General features: G+C 49.1%; 1 protein-coding gene across 1 annotated transcript; it reads right to left on the bottom strand.

Moving 5' to 3' along the window:
* On the bottom strand, positions 1-27,361 carry SLC35B4 (solute carrier family 35 member B4). Its single transcript, XM_045855716.1, has 10 exons — positions 26,977-27,361; positions 19,648-19,761; positions 14,053-14,155; positions 12,643-12,692; positions 9,702-9,783; positions 9,468-9,528; positions 7,616-7,725; positions 6,235-6,310; positions 3,672-3,747; positions 1-2,850 (listed from the first exon to the last, which is right to left on the bottom strand). Exons 1-10 carry the CDS (start codon positions 27,051-27,053, stop codon positions 2,604-2,606), a joined length of 996 nt encoding a protein of 331 aa, XP_045711672.1. The 5' UTR covers positions 27,054-27,361; the 3' UTR covers positions 1-2,603.

Raw genomic sequence — 27,361 nt, 5'->3', positions numbered from 1 at the left:
TTTGGTTGGGGGGGGGGTTTCTCATGTCCGTGAGTTAAACAATACAGCTCATCCCTCCCAGTCTTGAAAAGTCGGTCTTGTGGAAAGGGGAGTCTGTGTAGACGAGGTGGTTTCGGCAGGCTGGCTGGAGTTGGGGTGGGCGTGTGCAGTGCCCGGGGCCAGCGTGGTGTGCGTGTGGTAGTGCCCTGTTGTTCTGGCTGTCCGCAGCCAGGCCCAGGGCCGGGAGGGGCAGCACTGTGTGCGTGCACTGTAGAGCCCTGCCGGTTCCACTCTCGATCCACGTGGTTGCCTGGTGAGTGCCCTGTTGTTTTGATCGACCGTGGCTGGAGCTGGCCTGGGGAAACCTGACCACGGCAATGCAGAACTCTGCCGGTTCCCTCTTACTCCAGGCAGGGCTTCCTGCTGTGCGGTTTGCCCTGTCGTTTTGTTTGACTGTCAGCTCCCTCCCACTCCGGCAGGGACCTCCCTCTCCATGTGAGTGCACATGGCTCGCTCCGTTGTCCTGATAGCTGCCCGTCTACACAGCCCCCAAGTGCATGTTGCAGCACTCTGCCGGCTCCCTCACCCTGGGTGAGCCCCTTTGTGTACTCGCAAGGCATATTCTGTTACTTTCACTGCTGCGGAGATCTGAGCTGGATCACCGCCTGGGCAGGAGCATAGCGATGCCCTGCTGAGCCCCTGAAATCACTCAGGGTGGGACTGTCCAGCATATATGCACTGTGGTTCCTCCCTGGTGGCTGTTTTGGCTCTGGCTGGGGCAGCCCAGTGGGTGTGCACAGCAGTAGCTGAGCTTCAGTGCCCTGTTGGGCCAGTGGGTCTAACCATATGGGTAATGGTAGGGGCTGTGCACACCTGCTACAGCGCCCTCTTCCTGCTGGAACCGGTGCTAAGAGGGGTGACTGGATGCAGTACTGTGGCCCTGCACGCTGGCCAGAGCACGTGGGCGGAGCTCTCACCAGTGCTACCCACAGATAAGGAGGATGCAAACAATGGCGCTCACCAGCTCCTCCAATCTCCTCCAGGTAGCCTCCTCTTCAGCTGTCCCCTAGTTGTCTCCCGGAGACAGCTACTCTAAACACAGGCGTGCATTCGGTATGTCCACGGGAGGAAGCACACTCTCCTCTTATGCTGTCATCTTGGACCCTCCCCAACCACAGGCCACACTGTGGGCCACCCAGGTGGAACCGCCTCCCCCTTTAAGAACACAGCCTGCACCCAGGGAAAGAATGGCCTCTGAGTGCAGAGAGAGAGCGGCCGGTACGTTTACCTGCCGAGCATGTACTTGCGTGAGGTCAGCCACGGTCCAGGGCTAAGGGAAGATGGAGGGAATGAAGGAACCCTGACCCTCGTGCTCTTCTCTCCCACATCATCACGAGCAAACTGCTCGAGGGCACACGCCACGCTGGCTGACGTCATCTCTGTCTCAACCTGATGCCCGGGGAGGAAAACCGGGTGAGTAGAAGGGGGGCCACCTTTCTACGTGTATGCACAACCCCCACCCTCACACACACCCATCACAAACATTAAGATACCTTGTAGAAAAACAAAAACTTTCCATTTTAGTTGCGATTTGACCTGATTTACACACCAACGCCATATTTTAATCTACTCATTAGCCTGCTTGCAACTGTCCGAATTGTTAGGCCGAGTGAAACCTCCCCGGCTCAGAAGCCCTTCAAAGACTTCTTTCACCTGCCCGCCTGGAAGCAGCCCTGTGAAGGCCTGGGGTGGGGGTGCTGTGGCTCCCTGGGTGAGGGCCAAGGCCAGCTTCTCCTGGGCCACCCTGGTGTCGCCTTCTCAGTTCTAGGCTCATGGGCTTCATGCAGAAGAGTGAGGAGGAAAAAAACGTCTCTTTCCCAATTTATACACAACTTTTTTTCTTATTAACACTGTGCCATAGAGCTATGCTGCAGGTTTGTTCTAAGCACAGAAAGCCAGATGGCAAAGCACACAGTTTTGCATAGAAAACAAAACAGATGGTGGGAAAGGGGTCCCCCCAGTCCTGCTCCACTGTCACCGGAGCTCGGGCCCCAGGGACAGCCACCCCTTTCCCAACCCGCTGGGGAAGGTCCAGCCCCAGTGTCACCAGTGTCTCCATTCGCTCGGTCACGCAGGTAGTTGTTCCTGATGATGCCGGGAGCACATGACCCACTGAAAAGTGCCTCGGAGGAGTGGAAGGACGCCAGAACAGAAGGACAAGGACACAGGATGGTGATGACTTACGGCAGACAATCAACAGGACAACAACAAAAAGGGTAACTCTGTCCAAGGCTGTGGGTATAAAACTAGTAGCTCTGCAGACTCGACTCACTAAACAAGTGCAGTCCCCAGCACTCTGGTAAACGAGACAGAAGTAACGAGCGCGCTGTCCAACAGCGGACGGCTATGCTTTCCTGCCATTTGGGTCGTGAGGTTTCCATTCGGGGCCCACCCAGGTGGGCCTGGAAAGCCACGTGAAATCCGCCACGTCCCCGCCTTCTGCGGATTCTCTGGTGCGTGGCTGGCCCGGTGCTGGGGGCGAGTTCAGCGTGAACAAAAGTGAAACGGCAGCCGGACCCGCGCCGGCCCCCGGCTCACGGCCACGCCGGCCCCCCTGGCAGACCTCAGTTCTTCTTGCCCTCCTTCCCAGGCGGGCTTTTCGCGGTCCCTAGGCTGTTCCACACCTCTGTGTACATCAGCGTCCCAACGAACACACACACGGTGCCCAGCCAGTGCCACAGGGTGAACGGGTTCTGGAAGTACAGGATGGAGACGATGAGGCTCACGAACTTGCGCAGGGTCACGACGAGGGTGACGGTGAGGGAGGCGCACTCCGTGGTGAGGATGAAGACGCCCCGGATGCACACGTACCTGGAGGGACGGGGTTAAGGGGTTTCCCGGGAAGGACCGAGAGGAGACCCTCCCCACCTGGCTCTTGGCTTCAACGTTCACCCTCTAGGAACCGGCACACCTGGGGGTTGTCTGCGGCGGCCCTGAGGCTCCCTGCAGAACACCCTGCAGAACGCCTGCCCTGCCGTTCCGTCTGTGGGTCCCCCCTCCCCTCTGCCTGCAACCTCCCCCTGTTCTCCTTCTGGATGCTTCCCACAGTTCACAGTGGAGGTCGGCTCCCAGGGAATGACCAACAGGTCACCCCCTGGGGCCCAGGAGAGGTCCTCACGCCCACCTTTATTTGACCTGGCCCCCAGTCCAAGAACGGAGTTTGACCACATTAGATTTGCCCTACAATCTATCTGACTGTTTCAAAGACTTAATTCTTTTATAATGGGCTTAAGGTCATGCAAAAGAGCATTTTTTTTTAAATTAAGTTTAAATGATTTGAAATTTCTTTCTGAGTCCTGTGACAGCTTGTGAACTACCCCAGGCCACCGGAACAGTCCAGGGAGAAATCACAGAGCACACACACCGTGTTCCAATCCCGACTTCGGCACTGCGCCCAGAGCCCGTCCTTCCAGTGCCCGCGACCTGCTGACCTGCTGACCTGCTGACCCGCAGTGCCGCTGGCACCTCTTCAGCCCTCCACAGAGGAGCTCTCCGGGGGCACCTCTCTCCTGCTCACTGCCGAGCAGACCAAAGCGGCAGGGGAACCCAGGCCACCGCACCGTTGGAGGAATAGACATCCCTTCACCGAACCCACCCCGAGGGGGCACTCGGCCACGCAGGAGAAAGGATACTGGGTAGCGACGTTCATGAGGAGGTAGAACCACATGACGGGCACTGTCACCCCGACGACGGGGACTTGGTACGACTCTGCGGAGACGAAGAGGGGAGATGGCCGTGTCACTTCGACAGCTGACGTTTTCGTCTTTCCGACCAGAGCGGTGCGGACTGGACCCCGCAGAGACAGCAGCGCTGCCTCCCTGCGAACAGGCTTGGACCAGACGCCCCTTCACTTGCCTCGATCCCAGGCTACGTCAGCCTCAAGTGTCACTGCACTGCTTTCTTAAAACAAATGGCAGTATCTCTTAATCTTAAAGTAAACTCTTTACCGGTCACCTGAACAGGACCCTACTTTTCAGAGAGCGCTGTGAAGCCCGGAGAAGTTCAAGTGAAGCAGTCTTCACCGACAGCAGCAGAGGAAAGACCACCAGTAAGTAAACGCCACGTGAGATATTGTCAGTCCTAACAGTGATCAAAGAATTCGAAATTAAACTAGACCGTGGCATTGCACAGCTATGAAGTTAGAAATTAAAAACTTACAACCAGTATTCTAACCTGGCAAAGGCAGAAGTGGAATCAGCAACCACTCAACTGGTGGTTATATAATTGGTGCTGTTCTTTAGAAAAATCCATTTTACAATTCCTGTCACAGGGCGGTACAAGTACGGGTACCAATTCATAGGAATTCATCGTAGATAATTCAAACAAGGAAAAAGTTCTCCACTCACTGCAGAGTAACTTACAATAACTCCAAATGCCCAGTGACAAAGTGGTGGCCGCACGAGCAAAGGTGCTGCGACCAGATGGGGCCCTGGACACGAATGTTCGACTTAAAAAATCCAAGGGCCACTCACAGTCACATAAACACGCACAACGAAAGCGAGAAAGGAAGTGTTATATCCACACGAGGGCTCCAACTACGCGAGAACTCACACCGTGTGTCTGGAAGGACAGCGGGACATGAAGTCAGCTGGCGTGCAGGGTGACGGGAGTTTAACTTCTCTTAAGTACATTCTCCTGTCAGTTGTGCACGATGAGGTTTGCACAGAGACTACTCGGGAGGAGACCAAACGCCCAAATGAAAGGGGGTGAGGGCACAGGAACCCTCTGAGGGCCGTTTCTTTCATGGGGCTCAGCGGTTTCTGGTGTTTGAAACACACAGCCTCACGTAGCAAGTTCCAACGGGCGATGCTGAGATTCGGTTAGGAAAAGAGCATTTTCTTTTGCAAAAAATAAAAAGCCACCTAGAGAGGCGAGGGGGTAGAACGGTACACCTGCACTGGTAGGAAATCCCAGTACGTGGTATTCTGCGGTCTCTGGGACACTGCGCAGGTGTTGAGATGCAAAGTTAATGAAATTTATTAATAACTTCAGAGATCCGCTGGATCGGGTTGCTGAGGGGAGAGACAATCGGTATGACTTAAAGTAACCCAGCTCTCTCAGAAAAATCAGAGATAAATGTACATTTAACCCAAGGACAATTCTGAAAAAATTAAAGGGATTCTAAAATAAATAAATAAATAAATAAATAAAATAATTAGAAACACCCAGCACTGCAACTTTTAGAAGCAGCATTCTAGTAACCAAACCAAAATCAGTCCTAAGATTTGATAGTGTGTTTATTTAAATAGCTCTTTCCTACATGGGGACTGTCAGAAACCTTAAAAACCATTGTGTCAAAGATCAACTATGTATCAATGATATCTCAATAAAAAAATCCCAGAAACGAGTAATTCAGAGCCTTAAACATTTTCTTTCACACGACCTCATCATACGTCTTTTGCAGGCACGAGATGGGGGAGGCGGCGCTGCAAACTCAGAGTGAGAGAGGCAACACCTCCCAACTCCCACTCCGATGGCCGGCGCTTCCCGAGCACCTCCGGCCGCTCCGAGAGAGACACCCTTCAGGTACGAGGGATTTAAAGCCTTCTTTGTGTGTTCATCAGCCCTATACCACACGACGTCTTTTATTAGCTATTCAGGTCACATAAGTCATTCATTTCAAGTTAACTGGCACTTTATAGCTTACTCATTAACTAGTCACTTTAAGAAATAACAGCTAACTTATACTGTAGACTTCTTGAGCTAATTTTGCTTATTCCTGTGGCCTTTTTAACCTGACTCTTGGAAAAGGAGCCCTGTCATCATCTCTGCTGCCCCTGTCCCCAGGTGGCTAGCACTGGGTCTGCCTGTCGGGGCAGACAAGGACGGACGAGGACAACTGGGCTCAGAGAGAGCTGGCCCGCTGGCCCCCTCTGGGGGCTCCAGTCTCTGCAGTGGGTTATCACTGTGAGCTTGCATTCTCAAAACATCAAAGCTTCCACACATGCAAATGCAAGCTATTCCAAAGCTAAACAGAACATCTGACAGTTTTCTCTTACTTCATTTGCAAATAACTGAGAAGCACCTGTAAGAGCTTTTGCTGCCACTAATGCATAGTGCTGATTCATGGCACTATGTCCCTGGATGGTGGGACAGGATGGTTTCAAGTGGGCCGGATGACTTGCGTTAAAAAAGGGATGGTCAAGAGTAAAACTGAAACTGGCACGTAATTCCACTGGGTGACCCCACACTCACCAGACTTATTGAAAAGCACAGCATGGTTGTAAATATCAGAAGCCAAGAAGATGAATCCAGGCAGGGGAAGGGCATGCTATGGGGAGAAACAGTTCACATAAATTGAAATGCAAAAACATTGTTGAATAATGAGCGTAGTGTTACAGTAATCCAAAGTTTTTCAGATTGACAAGCAATATCAAGAAAAGCAAATGAGACTTCCAAGTTCAATGTACCCAGTGCATCTAACCACGTGGCCTTATACGACACTGTCACCCCCAAGTTACGGTCCTTACCTTACGGGGTGTGATGGTCGTCTCTCACACACACACACACACACACACACACGCATGCATGAAGCCAGTATCCTCCCTCAACAGAAGGGAATGGGAGATTTAAACACATGGTCGTCTGCCCAAAGGACTTGTCACGTTTCACTGTTTTTGAGAACAGTCAAGCACAATGAGTTTAAAAATCATAATGTGAAGGCGGATCTCAAGGAGTTTAGAACAGTAGTAGGAAAGGCAGTTGAACAGTGAGGATGTCAGGGAGAAAGCAGTGAAGAATAAAAAGATGTGGAAGAGAAGAGGGAACAACAGGTAAGCAAAGGCTGATGCACTTGCAGCACCGCCGCCACAGTAATCTAATGCGGAACCCCGGGAGCGCTCCCTCAGCAGGTACTGTGTGCCACTTACTGCTCCGACAGAGAGAGGGGAGGCCAACGGGACGTTTATTTTCTAAATGCCCAGCTGCACACTCAAGCTCCACCTACATATGTCAGGTGGCTTGTCTGCAACGTCCGTCCAGAATGTTGTCGGTGAGGGAGAACTGTATCACCCTGACCTTGAGGGGCTGTGCTGGGGCATCACCACAGCAGGGGCGGGGGAGGAAGAGGAGAGTCACAGGAGGAGGCTCCAGGTCCAGTTCACTGCAAAGCAGCTCGTGTACATAAATAACTGCTATTGAACTCCCCATGAGGTGAGTAAAGCCCCTCGGAGGGCCTCACTCCCTCACTCTCTCAAGGGCCCGCCTGCACCTATGTTGTTTCTGCAACTTATTTTCCCCGTCCGGTTTCCCTGTTGGTCTGAACCTGGTTCCACCTGCAGGAACACGGGGGTGAAGGTTCCTTGTCTCTGCGGGGGTCCCTGGAGAGCAGACTTGTTCTGCTCACACTGACCGCCCGTGTAGAGAACTGCGGCTCAAACGCACCCTGGCAGTCCACGGGAGGCGCTTCAGCCTGCGGGGCCGAAGCAGTCACCGGACGATAAGCTGATCCGTCAGCTACATCAGGAGGAGGGCAGCTACGTTTGAAGTAACGTATTACAGTAACAATAACAACTGCATGAGGTAACGATAACAACTCTGTGACTTCTACCCTCCCCAGGTTCAAGCAGTCGCTTACATTATAGAACAAAGCCTCCTTGGAGTGTTTCCCAAACTGCTTGTAGAGAGTCTCCTGGAAAATGCCCATCCTGGCTGACATCAGAAGAGCGAAGGTCAAGGCTCCGATGCCTGCAAGACACGGGTCAGGTTACAGGATGCTTGCACTTGCACATTTCCAGATATTTTCTTGAAGAACATTTACTGGTCGCTTAAATGCACCACAAATGTTACAAGCCAATTGTAGAATATGGACAAAATTTTAAAAAGAAGTAAAAGTCAACCATAATAACACCATCCAGTGCTGTAGTTTTCTCCATCTCTCTAAATCCATCTGTGTATGTTTTAGGCTTAGCCAGGATCATCGTGAGCACACAATTTCATATCTTGCTTTTTTTCGTGATCTTTCTCCTGGATTTTCCTTCAGGTTATTCATTAAAGTTTTTCAAAAGTACGTGTGAATGGCTCTGTGGCTCTAGCATGTGGGTGTACCACACCCAAATGTCTTACGAGGATGACCAGATTACTTCCAAGTATTTCTTCATTAAAATCGACGTACATCCTTGTACATAAATAAGAAATGTTGATTATTTCCTGCCCTGGCTGGTGTGGCTCAGTGGATTGAGTGAGGGCCTACAAACCAAGGGGTCACCAGTTCGATTCCCAGTCAGGGCACATGCCTGAGTTGTGAGCCAGGTCCCCTGGAGGGGACACACAAGAGGCAACCACGCATTGATGTCTCTCTCCCTCTTTCTCCTTCCCTTCCCTCTAAAAATAAAAATCTTTAAAAATGTTGATTATTTCCTTAAAGTAAACTCTCGTACATGGATTTACTGAGTCAAAGGTTATAAACCTTTTAAAAACTCAATACATAATTTCTTTTTCCAAGAAAGGCTACGTCAATTTATACAGTAAACAGTTTATGTGAAAATGATTTTCCTGCTGCACCCTCAGCAGCGAGAACAATCATTTATTATCTTGCCAATATAATGGATCAAAAATAGAAAGGCATTACGTTTTGGTTTTATTTGCATTTATTAGACTAATGAAGCTGAATGTAAAATTATTGGACATTAATTTTTCCCCATGAATTATATGTTCAAATCCTTTGCAAACTGTTCTTATGGGATAAAGTATTCTACTAGCTTGTAAAGATCTTTCTATGTTAAGAACAGCAATGTAGGAAGCAAATTTTCAAAGCCAAGAAGCAGGGAGAGCTTTCTTTCACTGCTATTTCCCCTCCACTCGGTCCGCCCGCCTCGGCCTGTCCTTGCTACCGCGGGCTGCATGGGACAGTGCTTCACGCCGCATAGCGCAAGATGAGGGCCGGCTCTGCAGGAGCTGCCTCATTAATTCTGAGAAGAGACACTTCTACCTGAGCCAATTCCCCAGGACGTTCTGCGAATCGGTCAGGTTTGGGAACACCGCCATACAGAGGAGCTAACTTTTGAAGAAAATAAACCTAGGGCTGAGAAACGGGCCCCCTGGAAATGGCAACAGCCAACCTTGGCGACGTGCACTGCTTCTTACGAAGCCTCCGCTCGCTCGGCAGACAGACCGTGCAGAGGGGGCCGACTCTCCGAGCCCCGCTCCAGAGCGACCTCCGGGCGAGCAGGCCTGTCCGGCCCTTTCTGTACCGCCGGCAGCCAGGAGAAACACGGCTCCGTGTCATAGAACACACGCCCGTGAACCTGGGCGTTTTCTTTTTTTCATTTCTAGAACACCAGGCTCAGAGATATATGGTCCCAGGTGCCTCTCTTCGGCGGCATAATTTGTTTAGCTAAAGCTCCTTGCCAAGAAACACATCCCTTAGGAGAAAACTCAGCAAACAGAACTGCAAAGGCAATTATCTTGATTGTAATTACCGTACTTGCCTAGTAACCACCATGCAAATGCCTGGAATCCGTCACTCTCACTCAGGCTGGACTGGGAAGTCTAGAAAATAAGGAAAACACTAGGTACAGAGACCGGAGCCACAGGCGGCGGGCCCGGACACAGGGAAACCTGTGACCCGTTCCCCTCCCCTCTTCTTCCATCATTAATGAGGACCCGGTACCGGGGCCCCCGTGGCCCGCAGTGAATGTAAGTGGTTTGTGACCCCTGCTTACCACCTGCTTCGCTGACATGGAGGTGCAAATGAATATCCCCACGGACACCAGGGCGATGGACATGTACTTGAACATACTGTATCTGCGGACACAAGAACAAGGACACCTCAGGAAACACGGGCACCAGTGTCCACGTGCTGTTCTCCGTCACCGGCGCCCGAGAGGACAGACCACCAGCAGACGGCCGAGGGGGTCGTTTCCCAGCGGGGTCCGTGTAAGTCTGCATGTAGAAGAATCGGGGTGCCCACTGGTGGCTGCGCAACTCCCTTTCTTGGTGCTGCTTAAAACAGTGTCTAATAGTTTGCACACCCACAGACTGTCTCGTCAGAAAAATTTTTTTAAGAAGAACAGACCAGACACAACATTCCATTCTGCTCTCTGGAGTCCGCACGAGGCCTGACTGGCATCGGCCCTTCCCCCGGTGTGCAAGGGCCTGGGCCTGGGTGTGGCCCTCCCCCGGTGTGCAAGGGCACGGGCCTGGTGTGAAGGCGCACACCACACACGGGGAAGAACGGGCCTGGGTACGAGCAGCAGGCCTGGATACTCAGCATCACTCAACCGTTCATTTTCAGGGGAGGATTTTCTTGTCAAGTCTCCAAATGACCAAAATGTTTTTAAATGTCGACGAAGTTGGATAAAGGGAGGAATATTAAACTAATGGGACTGCTGGCAGTAATAACAGTGGTATTTCACATTAACTAAAATACGATCATTAACATCCTTTTCAGGCTCTCAGCGATAAAGCAAAAGGCTTCGGGCGAGAATGAAAAGAGATCAAATTTCCAAGATGAGCTATCCGAAGTTTCTACTCAACCACTGTGCGCAGTCCTGGTCACAGCAGCTCACACAGGCCAACAACAGAACTGGCCGAGGAGCGGAGCGAGGCTGCGCACGCTGGGCGAGAGCAAAGGGCGGGGTGAGGGCCCCGGCACAGCTGGGGGCAGCTGTGACAATCAGGAAACGCTTCTGTCTGGAAAGGTCAAGACAGAAAGGTTCACAATTGAGACCTAAACCTAAAAAATAATGAGTGAAGAATATACTATCAACTTGGGGGGGCTCCTACCCAAGATAAAAGTGTTAAATAATAAGTTTGACTCCACTCTGAACTGGAGTCAAACCCACCATCCAGGGGAACTGCCTGTACATCTTACAGCTCAGACCCCTGAATCGTGAAAACGGCAGACAACCTCAGGGCTGGGCCCAGAGCACCGTCCCGCCCCGAAGAACTGTCTGCAACACAACGAGCTGGCAGACGGCGCGACGGTGGGCCTGAGAATTACCCGACTGAAAACTGGAAACACTGTTTGGAATCGGTGCCCCCGCTTAGCTTCCCTGCACCAACGGAAAGCCCTGCCTTTCATTTGTGTAACTATTCCCCTGCCCACAACACACCTCGCTTTTGTCTCCTATTGGGAACACTGTTGGATTTTTGCCTGATTCACTGCTTCCCAAATAGTTCTTCTTCTTCTTCTTGTTTCTTTTTTTTTTTTTTTTAAATCGCAAATGAATACTGCCTCTCACTTTGGCCTTTTATTTTGAGGTTTGAGGTTGACATAGGTAGTAATTCCTGATATTAGACAGTTAAGGAAATCCTTGCTCTCTGACACTGAGGAGGGCCGGAAAAGCCGAGAGAGAGAGAGAGAGAGAGGGAGGGAGAGAGAGAGAGAGAGATTGAGATTGAGAGACTGAGATTGATTCAGGATGACAGGCCCCCAAACAAGTTAGGAAAACCCGAAATGCTTGAGGGAGGCTCTGGACATTGAGGCAGCATCAGAATACATTGTTTAAAACTTCTTTTGTGTCCCTGTTATGAGCCAACATCAAAGGTTGGAAGAACCACAGGTCCGCCCCAAGGGGAATTCTGTTCTACCAAGAAGCACACGGTCACTTCAAACATGACTGTAACACACAAACTCGTAAGTGCAGGGAACCCAGGGATGAGAGCACCTGCAGCGGCACCTACCTGGGGAACACACGAGCCTCGGGGAACACAGGGTTTGTGGTGAGCAGCCTAAGACAGGACAACTGTCCTTTTACGACACAGCTCTTCAACCTCAAAGCTCTAAGTTCCCACACTTGGAACTAATCGCTCCCGCCCGAGCTGGTACAGAGTGCTAATACTGGGGGTGGGAATTAAACACACTGAGAAGCTGGCATCGACCTGTACAATTTCGGATGTAATTGTGAGGGTGAACTCCCCTGAGGAATGTTCCAGACGGTGTGCGCTGTCTTCTCTCAGCGCCCCTCCTCCCTGGGAGTGAGAGGAGAGGCTCGGAACGAAAGGGGGCAACAAGCACTTGAAGAAAACATCCCAGACACTTCTGGTCTCCCCCGCCCTGTGCCACAGAGAGCCACTGGTGACACTCACAGAGAACGGTCCTGAAACGCCATTCCATCTTCTCGGCCATTGGGGCCTCCTTTAGAGATTTCCTCTTTAATAACTATGATATTCCTCAGCTCGCTATGGCGTATGGATAAACACCATCTGTGACGCACTGTCCCACCCGCTAGCTCAGGGGCTGCGAATGTTCCACACCGGGCTCTCCAATACGGTCACCACTAGCCACATGTGGCTACTGGGCAATTAACATGCCACTAGTGAGACTGAGAAAATATATCATCTTAAGTAATTTCAATGTTAGATGTAAACAGTCACGCGTGGCTAATGATGACCATATGGGACAGTGAAGTTCTAGATCAACTGGCTTCCTAGGTTAGCGTGGATCTAAGGACTCAGTGACGACGAGAGCGCATTCTACCCAGAGGAGATGCTACTCCAGAGCCACAGGCGGGACCTCGTGCCTGGTCAGCTGCTTCAGGAATGAACGTCGCTGTCCAGAGAGAACAAGGACACAAAGAAGGTCAAGAGCAAACCATCTCCACCACAGACGGGGCACAGGAAATGCTTCCTCTACATAAATCATAAAAGTGTATTGCTTACCTTTTCTTCAAAATGATAATTCCTAGAATCATGTTGGCAATTAGAGAACCCTGTGAAAGAGACGAGGGAGAGTTTCAGTGCACGAGGGAAAGACAGTGTCATTCAAGACAAATAAGGGCGTGGACAAGGGGGCAAAGAGCTGGGAAGGAGGAGGTTAGGATGCTCAGGAAGGTCCGGGTGTTTGTACAAGGGCAACAAGTGTAAGCCATGAAATCGATCTAGCAAAACAGTAAAACTTTTTAAAGATGACAGTAGAGATAAAAGCGATCAGTCCTCAATACCTAGTCCTAGCTGAAGCTGTGGTTACCAGGAATAAATTATGTTACAGACATGTTTTTGTCAAATTTTCCGTCTACCTTACTTACAAGAGCTTTTCACAAGCTTCTCGCCCCTCACGTTAATGAAAGAAGGCACAGAGACCCCGCCTCTCTGGAAGGGTGCCTGCCAACCCACCCCCGTGTGTGTGTGCCTGCTGGAAGTCTGCGGTGCGCTCTGAAGGTCGTCTGGGTGATTACATCAGCTCTGCGAAGTCCTTGTAGGAGCAGCACATTCGGTCTCACAAAAATCTCAGACTGCGCCGAGGTGCTGCAATCCCGACCATCACCCATTTGGGATTCTTCTGCTACGCTGTCCACACCTCCCTTGACGTCTTTCCTGCTCCTCGGGGGACACTGTTCTTGTTTGTATAAAAACTAAACGCAGATCTGTCACCACACGTGAGGCAAAGAAAAAAACGGCTACTGCTTTAGAAAAAAACATGTCTTCATCAAGAATTTCCCTTTATTGTGGATTGAGCGCGGGCTGTGAACCAAAGTGTTACAGGTTCGATTCCCAGTCAGGGCACATGCTCGGGTTGCAGGCCACGGCCCCCAGCAACCGCACATTGATGTTTCTCTCTCTCTCTCTCTCTGTCTCTCTCCCTCCCTTCCCTCTCTGAAAATAAATAAATAAAAAAAAAAGAAAAGAATTTCCCTTTATTTATTTCAAGTCTCTGCTTAAAAAAAAAAAGAAATTGGAAAAGAGAAGGGTCCATTTCATTGACTAGAAGTAAATGCAATCTTATGGAAAAAGAAAAAGCGATGAGAAATAAATTACACGCATAGCAAGTTTGACGACAAAATCAACCAGGTGAAAGGAATTAAAGGCAAAATCTGTTTCTCGGGAGGATTTTGACTTTCCTTTTATTCACCACCCACGAGACCCCGGATAAGTCCCAGTAACCCCCCACGTTCACACTTCCCTCTCTCTCTCCCTCCCTTCTCAGGTGAGACAAAGTCAGCCCCTGCAAACCAGGCTCACGGGTCTACGAGACCCGCTCTCACCCCCTAAACGCGGCTCCTCGCGAGCCCTTTCCGCCCCCGCCCACCCGGTGCTCCCACAGGAGCGCGCTCAGGGCACGGCGGCACTCACAGAGCGGAATATCATGTGCAGGGGCATGGCGATGTTGAGGTTCAGGGCGTAGTTGTTCACCACGCTGACGGTGAAGAACATGGTGACCATCGTGGCATAGTATCTGAAACGCAGAGGGGACAGCCTGTCATCACACAGGGCCCACCATTTGTAGAAAATCAACTAGAGATGGCAATACGCGTTTTTAGTTAAAAAGTATTTGGCTTGTTTCCTCTTTATTAAGACTGCATCACTATTATCCGTTGAAGTCAAATAATAAGTACCTATAAAACAATACTTCACAGGGCCAGACTAACATGGAAAAAGTTTAAATTACAGAGTATGCTTTAAGAGACAGTAATGTTTCCAGTATGCATAGCAAATGAAAACTGGTCTTCAAAAATGTCACTTAATAGACACCGATAGGTTTTTACAAGTCAGTGGAGACAGAACGTCAGCACCGTGGCAGCGTGAGCAGATGCCACCGTTTCTCCTCTTGTATTTACACATCAGACAATTTCAACTCAACCAAGGACCCTGCTCAACACCAGACTCGCCCGAGAGAGCCACCCGTCAGGCCACCGGAAGGGGGTGCGTTGGAAGGAGTAGGGGAGGTGGGATGGAGCAGGGCCGGAGGGGAGGCGGCAGGCACGGTGGCCGCAGACGCAGCCTGGTGCCCCGCCTGGCTCCAGTGAGCACGACAGCGGGGACAAGCCTGGCTCCAGCCCGCACACCACGCCCTGGAGGGTAAGAGGGGCAGAAGCAGTGTTCTTCCCAGAAAAGGAAGGGGCAGCTTCCGCCTGCCCCTCTGCAGCAGAGCTGGCTAGAGGTGGCTGGGAGGCCATGGCTCTAAGGGGGTGGGGCGGAGCCATAACACTGTGCACTCACCTCCTCTGCCCCACAGACCCCGCAGGGCCTGGTAAAGCCAGGAGCACAGGGCAAAAATGGGGTCGCTCTGGGAGCGTGCAAACCCAATTCTCACCATGAGTCACCTCCCCTAGTCACAGCAGTCCTGACCCACGCCTGCGGTGAGCTGCTGACAGAGGGGACACCCGGCATCACAGTGGGTACAGAGCATCTTCCTTAACCTAAGCAACGCCACCCCACCGTGATCCCAGAGGCATAAGGGGTGCACATAAGAGATAACAGAACCTGCGCTGTGACACCACTCATGGGGAAGGAAAGGGCAGCCTGCCTATGAACCTGCTGGATTGCTGCGAGCAAAACCGAATGCAAAAAGAGGCCACTACCTCAAACGCACACAGAGAAACCACCCACCGAACACCACACACCACCGAGGTAACTGGGAGCACAGAAAGGAAATGAAAAATCTCCAAAAACCAAACTCAGAAGCCATGGGAGACTGATTTAAATGACAGAATTCAAGACTGCAGTGATGAAGAAACTCAACGATGCACCAAAAACAACCAAACCCAGGAAGGCAGTTTAATGAGCCCAGGAATAAAATCAATGAACACAAGGAGTACTTTACCAAAGAGTCAAACTACAAAAAAGAAAGTCTGGGGCTGAGGAACGCAGTGAGATACGATGTAAACCAGAGAGCACTGGAAACAGAGTGGACCAAGATGGAAAAGAGAATTCGAGAACTTGAAGACAGAACCTAGAAATGACCCATGAGGAAGAAGAGAGAGAACTAAGAGTTGAAAAAAAAAAACCAAAATGAAACAACTGTCTGCACACATTAGAACCAGCAATCAAAGGGTACCAGGATGCCAGAAAGAGCGGGGGGTGGGGGGGGCAGAGATCCCACCTGAAGAAATAGCTGATGAGAACGTCCCAAGCCTATGGGAAGAACTGGGGTTTTAGAATAGAGGAAGCCAACACAACACCTAATTATATCAATATAAAAAAAAAGCCCACTCCAAGACTCATCTTATTTGAACGGTCAAAAATCGGTAGCAAAGAAAAAATTCTCCAGGCAGCCGGGAACACAAAGACTGACCTACAAAGGAAACCCATTAGATTATCACCACCTGACTTTTCAGTGGAAACATCAAAGGCCGCGGAGAGTGAAAGAAAACATTCAAAAGATATTGAAAAGAGAGGAACCATCAGCCGAGGGTAAGATACTCAGCAAAGTTATCCTGTGGCTATTAAGAAGAAAGAAAGGCTTTCCCAGACAGACAAAAGCTGGGAGAACTGACCACTGTAAGACCCACATACGAGAAATGCTGGAAGGAGCCCTTCTACGGGAAATGGGCGCCCAGAAGCAGACGAAACTCTGCATTAGATGACTCCACAGACAGCAGCAGGCAACTGAGAGCCTACTTCAGACTAGGTTACTAAACACTTCATTATCACATAATGGTTAAAGGGGGAAAGGACATTAACATAATTATAGCTACTGCAATTTGGTAAGAAATGCACAACATAAAGAGGGATAATTGGTGACCACAAAATCATCCAAGAGGAGGAGAAGGCCTGAACGGGTAAGGGGGAATAACGAGGCAATTAGAAGAGAAAGGACTACTGTTATGCATGAGGCTCTTTACACAATCCTAATGGTAACCACAAAACAGAAATCCAGAGCTCAGACATAAAACATTAAAAAGAAAGAAAGAAAAAGAAATGGAGGGGGAAGAAATCAGAGAAAACTGCCAGACTAAAACAGCAGCCAGAATAACAAAGGGAAAGAGTCAGGGACACAGAGCAACCAGGAAAGGTAAAGTAGCTGTAGTCAGTCTTCACATAAAGTTAATCACCCTGATTATAGACGGACTGAACTCACAAACAGAAACGCAGAAAGGAGGAGCACGGAGTGCAAACTGAGACCCGGCTACAGGTTGCCTGCGCGAGCCTCGGCGAAGGGGTGGAAGATGGCACTTCAGACAAAGGGCGCCCGGGGAAACGTGGGTGCAGCCCCACTTACATCAGACACCACGGAGTTCAAGATTAAAAAAAAAAGGTAACAAGAGACAAAGACAGACATTTTATAATGACAAAGGAGACAATTCCTCAAGAAAGCATAACACTTAATACATACGCACCCAACCTGGGAGCGCCGAGATACGTAAAGCAATCACTAACAGACCTAAAGGGAGAAACTGACAAAAATACAATTATTGTAGGGACACGAATACCCCGTTGACAGCAGAGAATAGATCATCCAGACAGAAAGTCAATAAGGAAATACCGGCCTTAAATGACACATTAGATCAAATGAACTTAATGATATTTACAGAACTTTTCTTCCCAAAATGACAGCACACGAATTCTTTTCAAGTGCACACAGAACACATCTGCCAGGGCACCAAACTAGTCTTGATGAATTTAAGACTGAAAACATACCGAATGTATTTTCTGACCACAATGGTATGAAACAGAATTAACTCCAAGAAGAAAGCTGGGAAAAACACAAATATGTGAAGATTCCACAACATGCCACTAAGCAACTACTGGGTGAAAGAAGAACTGAAAGCAGAGATCACAAGACACATAAAGACAGCCCTGGCTGGGTGGCTCAGTTGGCTGGAGAATCATCCCATATACCAAAAGGATGTGGGTTCAATTCCCGGTGTGGGCACATGACCTAGGTTGCGGGTTCAATCCCTGGTAAAGACACATCTGAGAGGCAACCGATCAATGCTTCTAACATCAATGTTTCTCTCTCTCCTTCTCCTTCTCTAAAATCAATTTTAAAAAAATATATCCTCGAGTGAGGATTTAAAAAAAGATACATAAAGACAAATGAAAATAAAAATTCAACATACCAAAATTTGGGGTATGCAGAAAAAGCAGTATGGATGGGGGAAGTTTACAGCATTACAGGCCTACCTCAGGAAACAAACAAAAATCTCACAGAACCTAGCATTACACATTAAAAAACTAGAAAAAAAAAGTTCAAGACAGTGGCAGCATAGGGGGCATCTGAACTCGACCCCTCCCATGAGTAAACTCAAACACACACAAACACACACACACAGATACGGAACAATTGCTCCTGCAAGACAACCGCAGGCTGAGGAAACAGCTTCTGAACAACAAACAAAAAGATGAGGGAAGGTGGGCAGAGCCACAGGCACCCCCCGGGGAGGGAGCTGCAGGAACTCTGGGGCTGGAGGAGCCAGTGAGCGCACCAGGGCAGCCCGGAGCTCTGGACAGGCGCTTTGGCTTGGCTGCACGATCACAGCAGCTCTCCGAGCTCTGCTGCCTGATCCCTCTGCCTCCCAGCCAAGAGAACAAGCAGCAACAATAGGGTGGGACCGCCCACTCCTGGCCTACCCGCTGGGTTCCAACAGGCTTCCCCAAACTGGCTGGCACTAAAGCCCACACAGAGGTCACTTCCCTGCAACACCCCTTTCTGTACAACAAACACGAGAGGGACTGCAGAGAAGGTGGGCAGCTGCGGGAGCTCTCTGGAGACTGAGGGGATTGTCCGGGTGGGAGGTGCCTGTGAGCAGCACCACTGTTTACATCCGCCTCCGCCCACCAGCGAGGTAGCTGGACAATCACCCAAATCCATTTCAGCCCTGAGCAAAGAGGATCAACAGGCCATTACTATATGCACCTGGCCGAAATCTAAAAATACAAAATTAGTAACAAAATTCAGCCAGATTTTTCTACAGCAAGCTACTCAGGAATGCTGAAAAATAACATCAACAAGGATGAGCCTTAACCAGTCCTTGCATGCATTCACACCAGCATGTCCCCCTCAAAGGGGTCAATGACACAAGCCTATTAAATGCCCACAAGGATGGGTCAACACATTGATTTCAAGTCTCCACAGCAAGCGTGCTGAGTTGCGACACACTGCTCATTATACAACTGTTGGTTTCTATTTGGCCCCATGAGCACAATTATGTAAATCTGGACTACTGGACAGAGGTCTAGAATCAACAATTTTGCCTTAGTTTGACAATTGTTTTTTTAAGGTTTTACTTATTTTTAAAGAAAGGGGAAGGGAGGGAGAAAAAAAAAGGAAAAGGAACATCAATGGTTGCCTCTCATATGCGCCCTGATCAGGGACTGAACCCACAACCCAGGTAAGTGCCTTGACCAGGATTCGAACCAGCAACCTTTTGCTTTCCATGACGCCCAACCAAGTGAGTCACACCAGCCAAGGCAGGTCATTTCCTTTTCATTGAGATGAAATTCACCACATAAAAATCAATCATTTTAAAGTGAACAATTCCATGGCATGTATTACATTCACAATATTGTGTAACAACCACCTCTACTTCCAAAAGCCATTTGTTTTTTAAAAGGAACAATGATGCCACTCTTACCACATGTGATAACACAAGGATAGCATACATAACTGTTTTTAAAATGTTGGTGACAACACTAGGGCTCTCACTGACCACATACTAGAGAGACACACACACACACACACACACCACTCACACTCACATATATATACATGGTCGTCTCCACCACAGTTATTTGAAGTGTTGTGGCAGGAATTTTATTTTAAAATACATTGGCTCCCTGGAGTTTCACAACATATTAAATTCAGAAAATAAATTATTACTCTGCAGATACATTTGATACGAATCTTATCAAAGGATGTCTCATATTCCTTTTATGTAAGTACCAGAAAAGCTCTTAACTTCAAAAAGAAAAAAAAAAGCCGAGAGAGACTTCCCTGGGCTGTACCTTATTGGGATAGCCGGCCGCTTCGTGCCCAAGTGAGCTTCAAAGAGGAAGCCTTCCGCAGCGATGAACAAAAACTGTGCGAACGTCACGATGTTCCCGCATCCTGGGTGCTTCCTGAGTAGTGAACCACAGAAAGGCATAAAACGTCAGGACCAAGGCCACTATGCCTGGTTACACTGAAAGCTCAGGGCGACAGGGAGAAAGCCCCCTCACCCACTGTCCCCCTCTCGGTTTTCAGGCCCGTGGGCCACACGCACTATGACACAATGCCCCCCACAGAAGGACGCCCAGCCTGCCTCGCTCTCCCGGAGGGTCACTCCACTGCACTCCCTGCTCGAACCGTGACACCACTGTCCTCGTGAACTGTGAGAGGTTGGCCGAATGTTCTTTTTGGGATCTGCACTTAACCAAGAGGACTTCGGTCAGGATCCCAGTCAGTGTAGGCGGCAAAGCCCAGGGACAGAAATATGCTCAGGTCTCATGGAAGTGTTTACAGATCCCCCTGACCAGGAACCTCCAAGACCACGGTCAACGAACGGAAGATTCATGCCCACTGTCGATGGCAGAGACGTCACCTGAGCTCCCCTGTCGGGGCAAAAACTGGCTCCTGGGGAGGGGGGAATCTTACTGTTTTATAAGTACACAGCACAGATATACATACAGTACATACATATAATGGTGTATCTGTGGTGGGATGGTCAGGGAAAAAGGTCCAAAAGGGGGTCCTTTTGGGGTGGGCGAGGGGCAAGGGGCAATAATGGAGCCGCTATAGCACGCTGTTCTCCACAACTCTTAACGCACATGCGTCAGGCACTCGACAGTGTCCATGGAGTTCAATCGAACCTCTCCAGGGGCCTCTGGAAGGGGCAGGGGACCCTTCACAGGGACTGCTAGGGCAAAAATCATGAGCTAGGAGCAATTCCTTCTGACATTCCTCCTGCGGCACTCTGTGGAAATCTGTTCCTTAAGATGTCCGTGGTTTTCTTGAGCTCATCCCCCATAAGGCTCTGTGCCACCAGCGGAGGGGGTCCAAAGTGGGCAGCTGTCTTTGTCTTCCGGAAGCCCCCAGATCTCCCATATTAGCGACACTGCTGTGTTATGAAACTCAGCCTCCATATTGTATATTTTCACCTTCACCCAAGACACTTACCCAAAGCCAGTGACTAGAGATGTAATTATATTACTAAATAGTGATATAATACTATTTATTAAAAACTCCATCCTCTGTTGCTGGTATTGATATTATATAGCAGTGCCAAGCATGCAAATTCTTAAATACAGCCATCAGGTGTAAACATAAAGACCTCCAAGTGCAACCCATGTGGGGTTTTTTTGAGATTTTATTCTTTTGATTTCTTAGTTTTCTTTCTTTATTATTTTATCTATTTATTCCCCATTTCCTATACTGTACTTTACATCCCCATGGCTATTTGGTAACTGCCTATTTGTACTTCTTAATCCCCTCACCTCTTCACCCATTCCCCCACCCCCTCCCATCTGGCAACCATCAAAACGCTCTCTGTGTCCATGATTCTGCCTCAGTTCTTCTTGTCTGCTTAGTTTGTTTTTTAGATTCGATTGATAGATGTGTATTTGTTGCCATTTCATTGTTAATTGTTCATTGTTCACCTTCTTGTACAGAGTGAAGCGTACCATCTGAAGCAGAACAGCTGCTACTCCGTAGGGTCTACTGCCTGTGAAGGTTTCCTTGAAAACTACTGCTTTCTATTCAACTCAGCGACTTCTTTTAGCACTTTCTATGTTCAAGGGATGGGGCTAACGGTTGCAGGAATCCATAAATAATCATGGAAGACATTTACCTCGTTCAAGGAGCAATTAAAACCATTAGCCTCAATATGAGCGACAGGAGCAGGAACTGGAGCCGCAGACGGATAATTCCTAGCAGGCTCCGCGCAGCTCTGTACAGGCTGCTCTTTAAAAACCATGTGCCTGGGGGGCACCCCCCCACTCCACCCCCGCAGCGTGGACTGGGCCGGTCTGGGGTAAGGCCCTCGAACCTGTCCTTCTGAAAGCTTCTCACTTGATTCTACTGTGCAGCCAGAGCTGAGAACCAGCTCTGGGGAAAAGGCCGGGGGGGCAGGGTGTGTGGGGGGAAGGGTGTGCATATGTGTGTGTGTGAGTGTAAGATGCGCAGGTAACTCGGATGTGCTGACACAGGGTTGAGAACTGCTGTGCTCCACAGTGGCTAAAAGTGCACGGTGACATGCAGGTTGCAGGCTCTGTCACTTCCTCTGGGACAGTGGAAGTTAAACGCCCTATCTGCATCTGGTTTTCTTATCTTTAAAATGGGAGCGGTGTTAGCGCTTATCTCATCGGTTTCCTTGCAGAGCAAACGCGCCAGGCCCTGAAAAGCACTCCCCCTGGTGCCTGCTGTGGAGGGAAAAGGCAGAGGCTGGAACTCCAGGACGACCAGCTCGCAGGACCCTGCGTACCACACTAGCAGGTCTTCAGCTGAAGTCTAGCAACCTTTTAAAAATATTTATATTGACCATGTTTCTCAACTGTAAGACAGAGGTGACATACAATTAACATTCTAGGGAGGATTCAACGAGAAAATACACCTAAAGTGCCAAGGCACAACTTAGCCCAACAGGGGCTCATGAAGCGTCCTTGCTTCCCCTTCCATTTGCTCTCTACCAAAGCCTAGGTCAGTTCGGCGACAGAATCATCGTGGGGCTAGCTGCTAGGAAGCCCTCGGCGAGAATGAGCCCGGACCCCTGCCCTCAGGATGACAGTAGGTCAGGGAGCCACTCCTGGAGCATGAGACAGTGAGAAGCCACAGCCACAGAGGCTGGCTAGGGGGCGGGGCTCCCACTCTGCACACAGCGTCCAGCCGTGCGGCAAGCCCCTGAACCAACGTGGGGACACCTCGCTGGAAGCGACCGCGATCTAGAATACTAAAATTGTACAAAAGAGAGAAAGAAACAATCTTTTTCAAAAAATGATTCACCTTGCAAGTGTATTCTCCATACTATTTTTAAAAGGCATCATAATTACTGGTAATTTTATCTTTATTTTTAGGGAGGCAGGTATTATTACACCCGTTTCACTGCTGAAGACACCTGGGGCCACGCGGCACCAAGTCAGGCAAACCCCGAGGGCCACGCGGCCAATAAATGGTGTGTGCAGACCCTGTCATGGCCCCGTCATTTATTATTATTCACACAGGGCGGAAGGGGCGGGGGGTTGTATTTAGTTTATTTGGAGTCGTGCAGCCGTCACCATTATGTAATTTTAGCACACCTCCGAAAGAAACTCCATATGCATTGGGAGTCACTTCCGATCGTCCCCTTGACAACGCTAATCTACTTCCTCTATTTCCATAGGATTTTTTAAAAGGAATTTCATTTATCTACTTTTAGAAAGAGGAGAGAAACATTGAAAAGTGAGGGAAACATCGATCCGCTGCCTCTCACCTGCCCCCTACCGAGGACCTGGTTGTCCACCCAGGCCTGTGCCCTGACCAGGAAACGAACCCGTGACCTTTCGGTCAGCAGGCGGGCACTCAATCCACTGAGCCACACCACCCACGACTCTGTTTCCATAGCATTTTTAAATATCCCTAATGCATTCCCATCATTCAATTTTTTAAAAATCAATTTACAGAGCTTTTTAGGAACATGCTGTTATAAAGAGACACATACTTCTACATCACTAAGTGCAAATAAATCGTTTCTCTGACTTTGCATTCTCTACGGCAAGAATCCAAATTTTTATTTTTATTTTTTAAAAAGCAACTTTGAAGAGAAAGAACTGGACAGATCGTGTAGGCCGTTTGTTATCTCTTATTCTTTTCTATTAGCTTCAGCATTAGGCACAGACTGAAATAAAAAAGGGAAAATAAACGTTCCGGGTTGTTCCCTCCCAGAAGACACAGGACACCTCGCAGCTCAGTCAGCTGGCGCAGACCCCCCGGGGCGTGACTTCACACCTGCTCCTCGCCCTGCACTGTGCTTCCTGCACTGTGCTTCTTCGTATTCTATTTCAGATCCCAGCTACCGGGATGAACATCGGAAAGAAACACCTACGGTGGTTTTCCAATCTGGGGAAAGTGATTATAAATGGCTGCTTCTCCCTGCAAGTCCCTTCAGCATTTGCATTTATACTAATAGTGCGTTCCGCCTGCCACTTACCAGGGCGCCCAAGGGTTCCAAGGAAGCCATATAAAAAGCACAGCTCCTGCTCTATAAAAAAGTTACGAGCTGTGATGTCCCAAGACAAAGTCACAAATTCTGAGGCCAAAACTAGAAACACCTTCAAAAGACCATCCAGTCCAACCAGTTCTTATTTTATTGATCTGTCGCACGACAAGTTGTGAGTTGCCCAAGCAAATCAGGAAAAAGCTGCTACTCGGTCTGGTATACCGTCCCTTAAATCAATGAATGTACCCCTCACCATCTTATGGAAACCCATTACAGATTTATGGGTCTTCTTTAAGTACACTTCCAGCTTTACATAAAAAGGTAAATGAAGGATGATTATTTGCAAGTTATTTCAGAGTTCTAAATAGACGCTCCCATAATGCGTGAAAACATTTATGTACCAGTAGTTAGATTTATCCACAACATCCCAGGAACAAATTCATAAGACAAGGTATACCCATACTGAAATAAAAGTTTTAAAGAGGAAGGCCACTATGAGTGTGCTTCAGGCTTTGCACGTGAATCTCATTTAATCCTTCAAAACCACGTGAGGCTGGTCTAACCATGACTCCCCCCCGCCTTTCACTGTTGAGAAAACAGACTCCAGGAAATCGAGTAATTTAAGCAAGGGCTTAAACTAGTCAAAAGTGCCTTCAGCTGCTACCATACTGGCATCGCACAGCCTTTGACAAGATTTAATTTAATGCACAGGTGGCAAGCACAAGGCCCGTGGGCTGAATCTGGCCCTCCACCTGGTTTTACCCGCCCGGGCACCTTGTTTCTACCTGGCCGCAGCACCGAGCTCTTGCTTAACTGTTAAGGAGCAGTTACATTTATACAGTCCTAAAATTACATCCAGGCCTTTGAAGGCAACCTCAAGGTGAAGGTGGCCCCCAGTGAAAATGAGTTTGACACCCCTGATTTAATGGCATATTCCAACACAAATATTACACTTTTATTTGGCTGGCCTGACTTTATCACTTTTTTATATTTAAAAATCAATTTCCAAAGTAACTTTTCCTTTGAAAGGTACCAGCTTCCAGCAAGATCTATTTTTTCCCATATCCCTCACCACCTACTCAAGAACGACAGATGACAGATCTTGATCAACATTTTCTGCATAACACAATTTCAAGCTCAGTAACTGCAAAAATTAACCCCACACAGAGTTCACCTTAAATAAACTGATTGCTTCAGAATGACTTCACCAGTGGTATCAGGAAAATAAAATACATTTCTAGCAGGCACCCCGTGAGGAACTGGGTGAGCAAAACCTATAGGCTGCTCAAGTTCAAAGTGAAGAGGGAGGGTGAAAATGGTATCGGACGAGGAGTTCACATGCCCTGGATCCCAGGGGTGCCTCTGCCACTTCCAGGTGGTAGAAGGGCCTTTAACTTCTTAGGAGCTGCTCCATTTTCGGTAAAGCAGAAATGATAACTCTTGACCTATCTTGTACACAGATCGCTCTAATAGTCAGTCACAGGAGATGAAGTGTAGACTCGGAAACATGGTGGTGGAGAGCACCGCGGACAGCACTGTACAGCAGGAAAAAGGAGGCCCAGAGAGGCTGAATGATCTGAAAAGGTCACACAACGGGGGTATGGCAAAACCAAAAACGAAGTTCATCATTTTGAGATGTTTAGTACTGAGGCTTTTCCAGGACACCTGCTGCCTTTTCTGTAGCAGTTTCTCCTCACTGAATTTTGCACATTACTCAGCAGTATTTGCATACCATCTCAATAAAACCAACCCAGTCTCCCTTTAGTAATGTTCCTAGCCATTCTGTTTTTTTTTTTTTGAAGGAACATTGGTTTATAACATTACGTAAATTGTAGTGTGCAACACTAGAATTTGACATCTGTTTGTAAAACCCCGTGCTCACCGCCAAAAGTCTAGCTACCATTCATCACCCCCTTGACCTGTTCTGCCCTCCCTCCACCCCCCATTATTAAACTGAATCTATTGGGGTGACACTGATTAATGAAACCATACTGGTTTCAAGTGTACAACTCAATAAAACATCATCTGCATGCTGTATCATGCGCTCACCACCCAAAGTCAAGTTGTCTTCTGTCCCCTTTTATCCCCCACCTTTGCCCACCTCCCCCTCCCCTTTCCCTCGCGCTATCACCATACAGTTGTCCAGGGCTATTGTCATATATGTGTACTTTATTGGCTAAACCCTTTCACCTTTTTCACCCAACCCTCCAAGCCCCCAGCTCTCTGACAGCTGTCACTGTTCTTTGTATCTATGCGGTTCTGTTTCTATTCATTGTTTTGTTGACTAGACTCCACATGTAAGTGACATCATATGATTTTTCTTTTTTTTAACTGGCTTATTTCACTTAGCATAATAATCTCCAGGTCCATCCATGCTGTCCTAAAAGGTAGGATTTTTCTTCCTATTTACAACCAAGTAGTATTCCATTGTGTAAATGTTCCACAGCTTTTTTAATCCACGCCCCCACCCCCAATCTTAGTTTATAAAGTTACATCTCAAAACACATGCTTCCCAGTTTAAAGAGTAATACGTATCTTAAAGGTGGAAATGTTCTTTTGGGTCAGTAACACGGACCTTATACATAAATAAGAACTGATTCTGCTCCACCACTGAGGGGCAATGTTTGGGCCAAGTACTCATGCCCGTCTGTCTGTAAGGGTAATAAAAAAATGCTGTGCGGGCCACTTGAATACACATAAAACTTTCTTTGCAGCGTGTAAAAAATCAGGCTGCCTTATAAATCAGAAAGCTTTGCTTCAGTCAAACATGGCATTATTACCAGAAAGGAAAAAAGCTGAAGCAACCTAGCCACGAGTTCCCTGGCCACCTGGGGCCAGTCACGTGAGAAATTCTCCAGATTTAAACCCCCCAGTGCGTGTAGAAGTGTTGACGACAGCAACACCCCGAGTGTTCCCTCCCAGGGATGCTGTGAAACCATTGGGCGGGAAAACGGACGGTGCGCAGAAAGAAGGAGTGGTCGACTCGGCAGGGTCCCAGGCAGCGGAGAGCTCAGCAGCTAGGGCTGGGGCTGTCCTACCCGGGCTTCCGCCCGGGCGTAGTGGGGGTGCGGGGGGAGCGCGAGGGGAAGCACGCAAGGGGACGCCTTTCCTCCGGCGTTCTCGGTGCACCTCCGGGAACCGGGAGCGGCCCGCGGGAGTCACTCACCTGACCAAGAGCTCTAGGAAGATCACGTTACTGCAGCAGCCTGCGAAAACCAGGCCCACCGCGCAGAGCTGGCGCATGCCGGTGCAGGGGAAGGGGGGCAAGTGCGCAGAGGAAGTGCCTGCCTATACCACCACCCCAGGTAGCCGAGTTGCTGCCTCAGCAGGGGCACAGGACATCGCCACCTCCCCGGAGCGGAACTCTTCCCCGGGGCTGCCGCACTCTCCCCTTCCCCAGCGGCCGCCACTAACGCTGCTGCCCGAGAAGCTGTAGTTCGCGGTCAGCCCCGGACCCATTCATCCGAGGGGGCGTCCTAGACCCAGCCAGACTACGTATCCCAGCAGGCCGCGCGCCCTCACGTCAGGGTGGGACGTGTCCTGCTTCTGGT

Source organism: Phyllostomus hastatus, unplaced genomic scaffold, assembly GCF_019186645.2.
Source record: "Phyllostomus hastatus isolate PE091 unplaced genomic scaffold, TTU_PhHast_1.1 phas_scaffold_114, whole genome shotgun sequence".
Taxonomy (NCBI): domain Eukaryota; kingdom Metazoa; phylum Chordata; class Mammalia; order Chiroptera; family Phyllostomidae; genus Phyllostomus; species Phyllostomus hastatus.
Note: the sequence above shows the minus strand (reverse complement) of the source record. Positions and strands in the feature narration are given on the sequence as shown.

Coding starts and splice junctions, on each gene's coding strand:
- SLC35B4 (XM_045855716.1), bottom strand. CDS start 27,053: ATGCGCCAGCTCTGCGCGGTGGGCCTGGTTTTCGCAGGCTGCTGCAGT. Junction 19,762..26,976: donor TTCCTAGAGCTCTTGGTCAG/GTGAGTGACTCC, acceptor TTCACTACTCAG/GAAGCACCCAGGATGCGGGA. Junction 9,784..12,642: donor ATTATCATTTTGAAGAAAAG/GTAAGCAATACA, acceptor TTGTGTCCGCAG/ATACAGTATGTTCAAGTACA.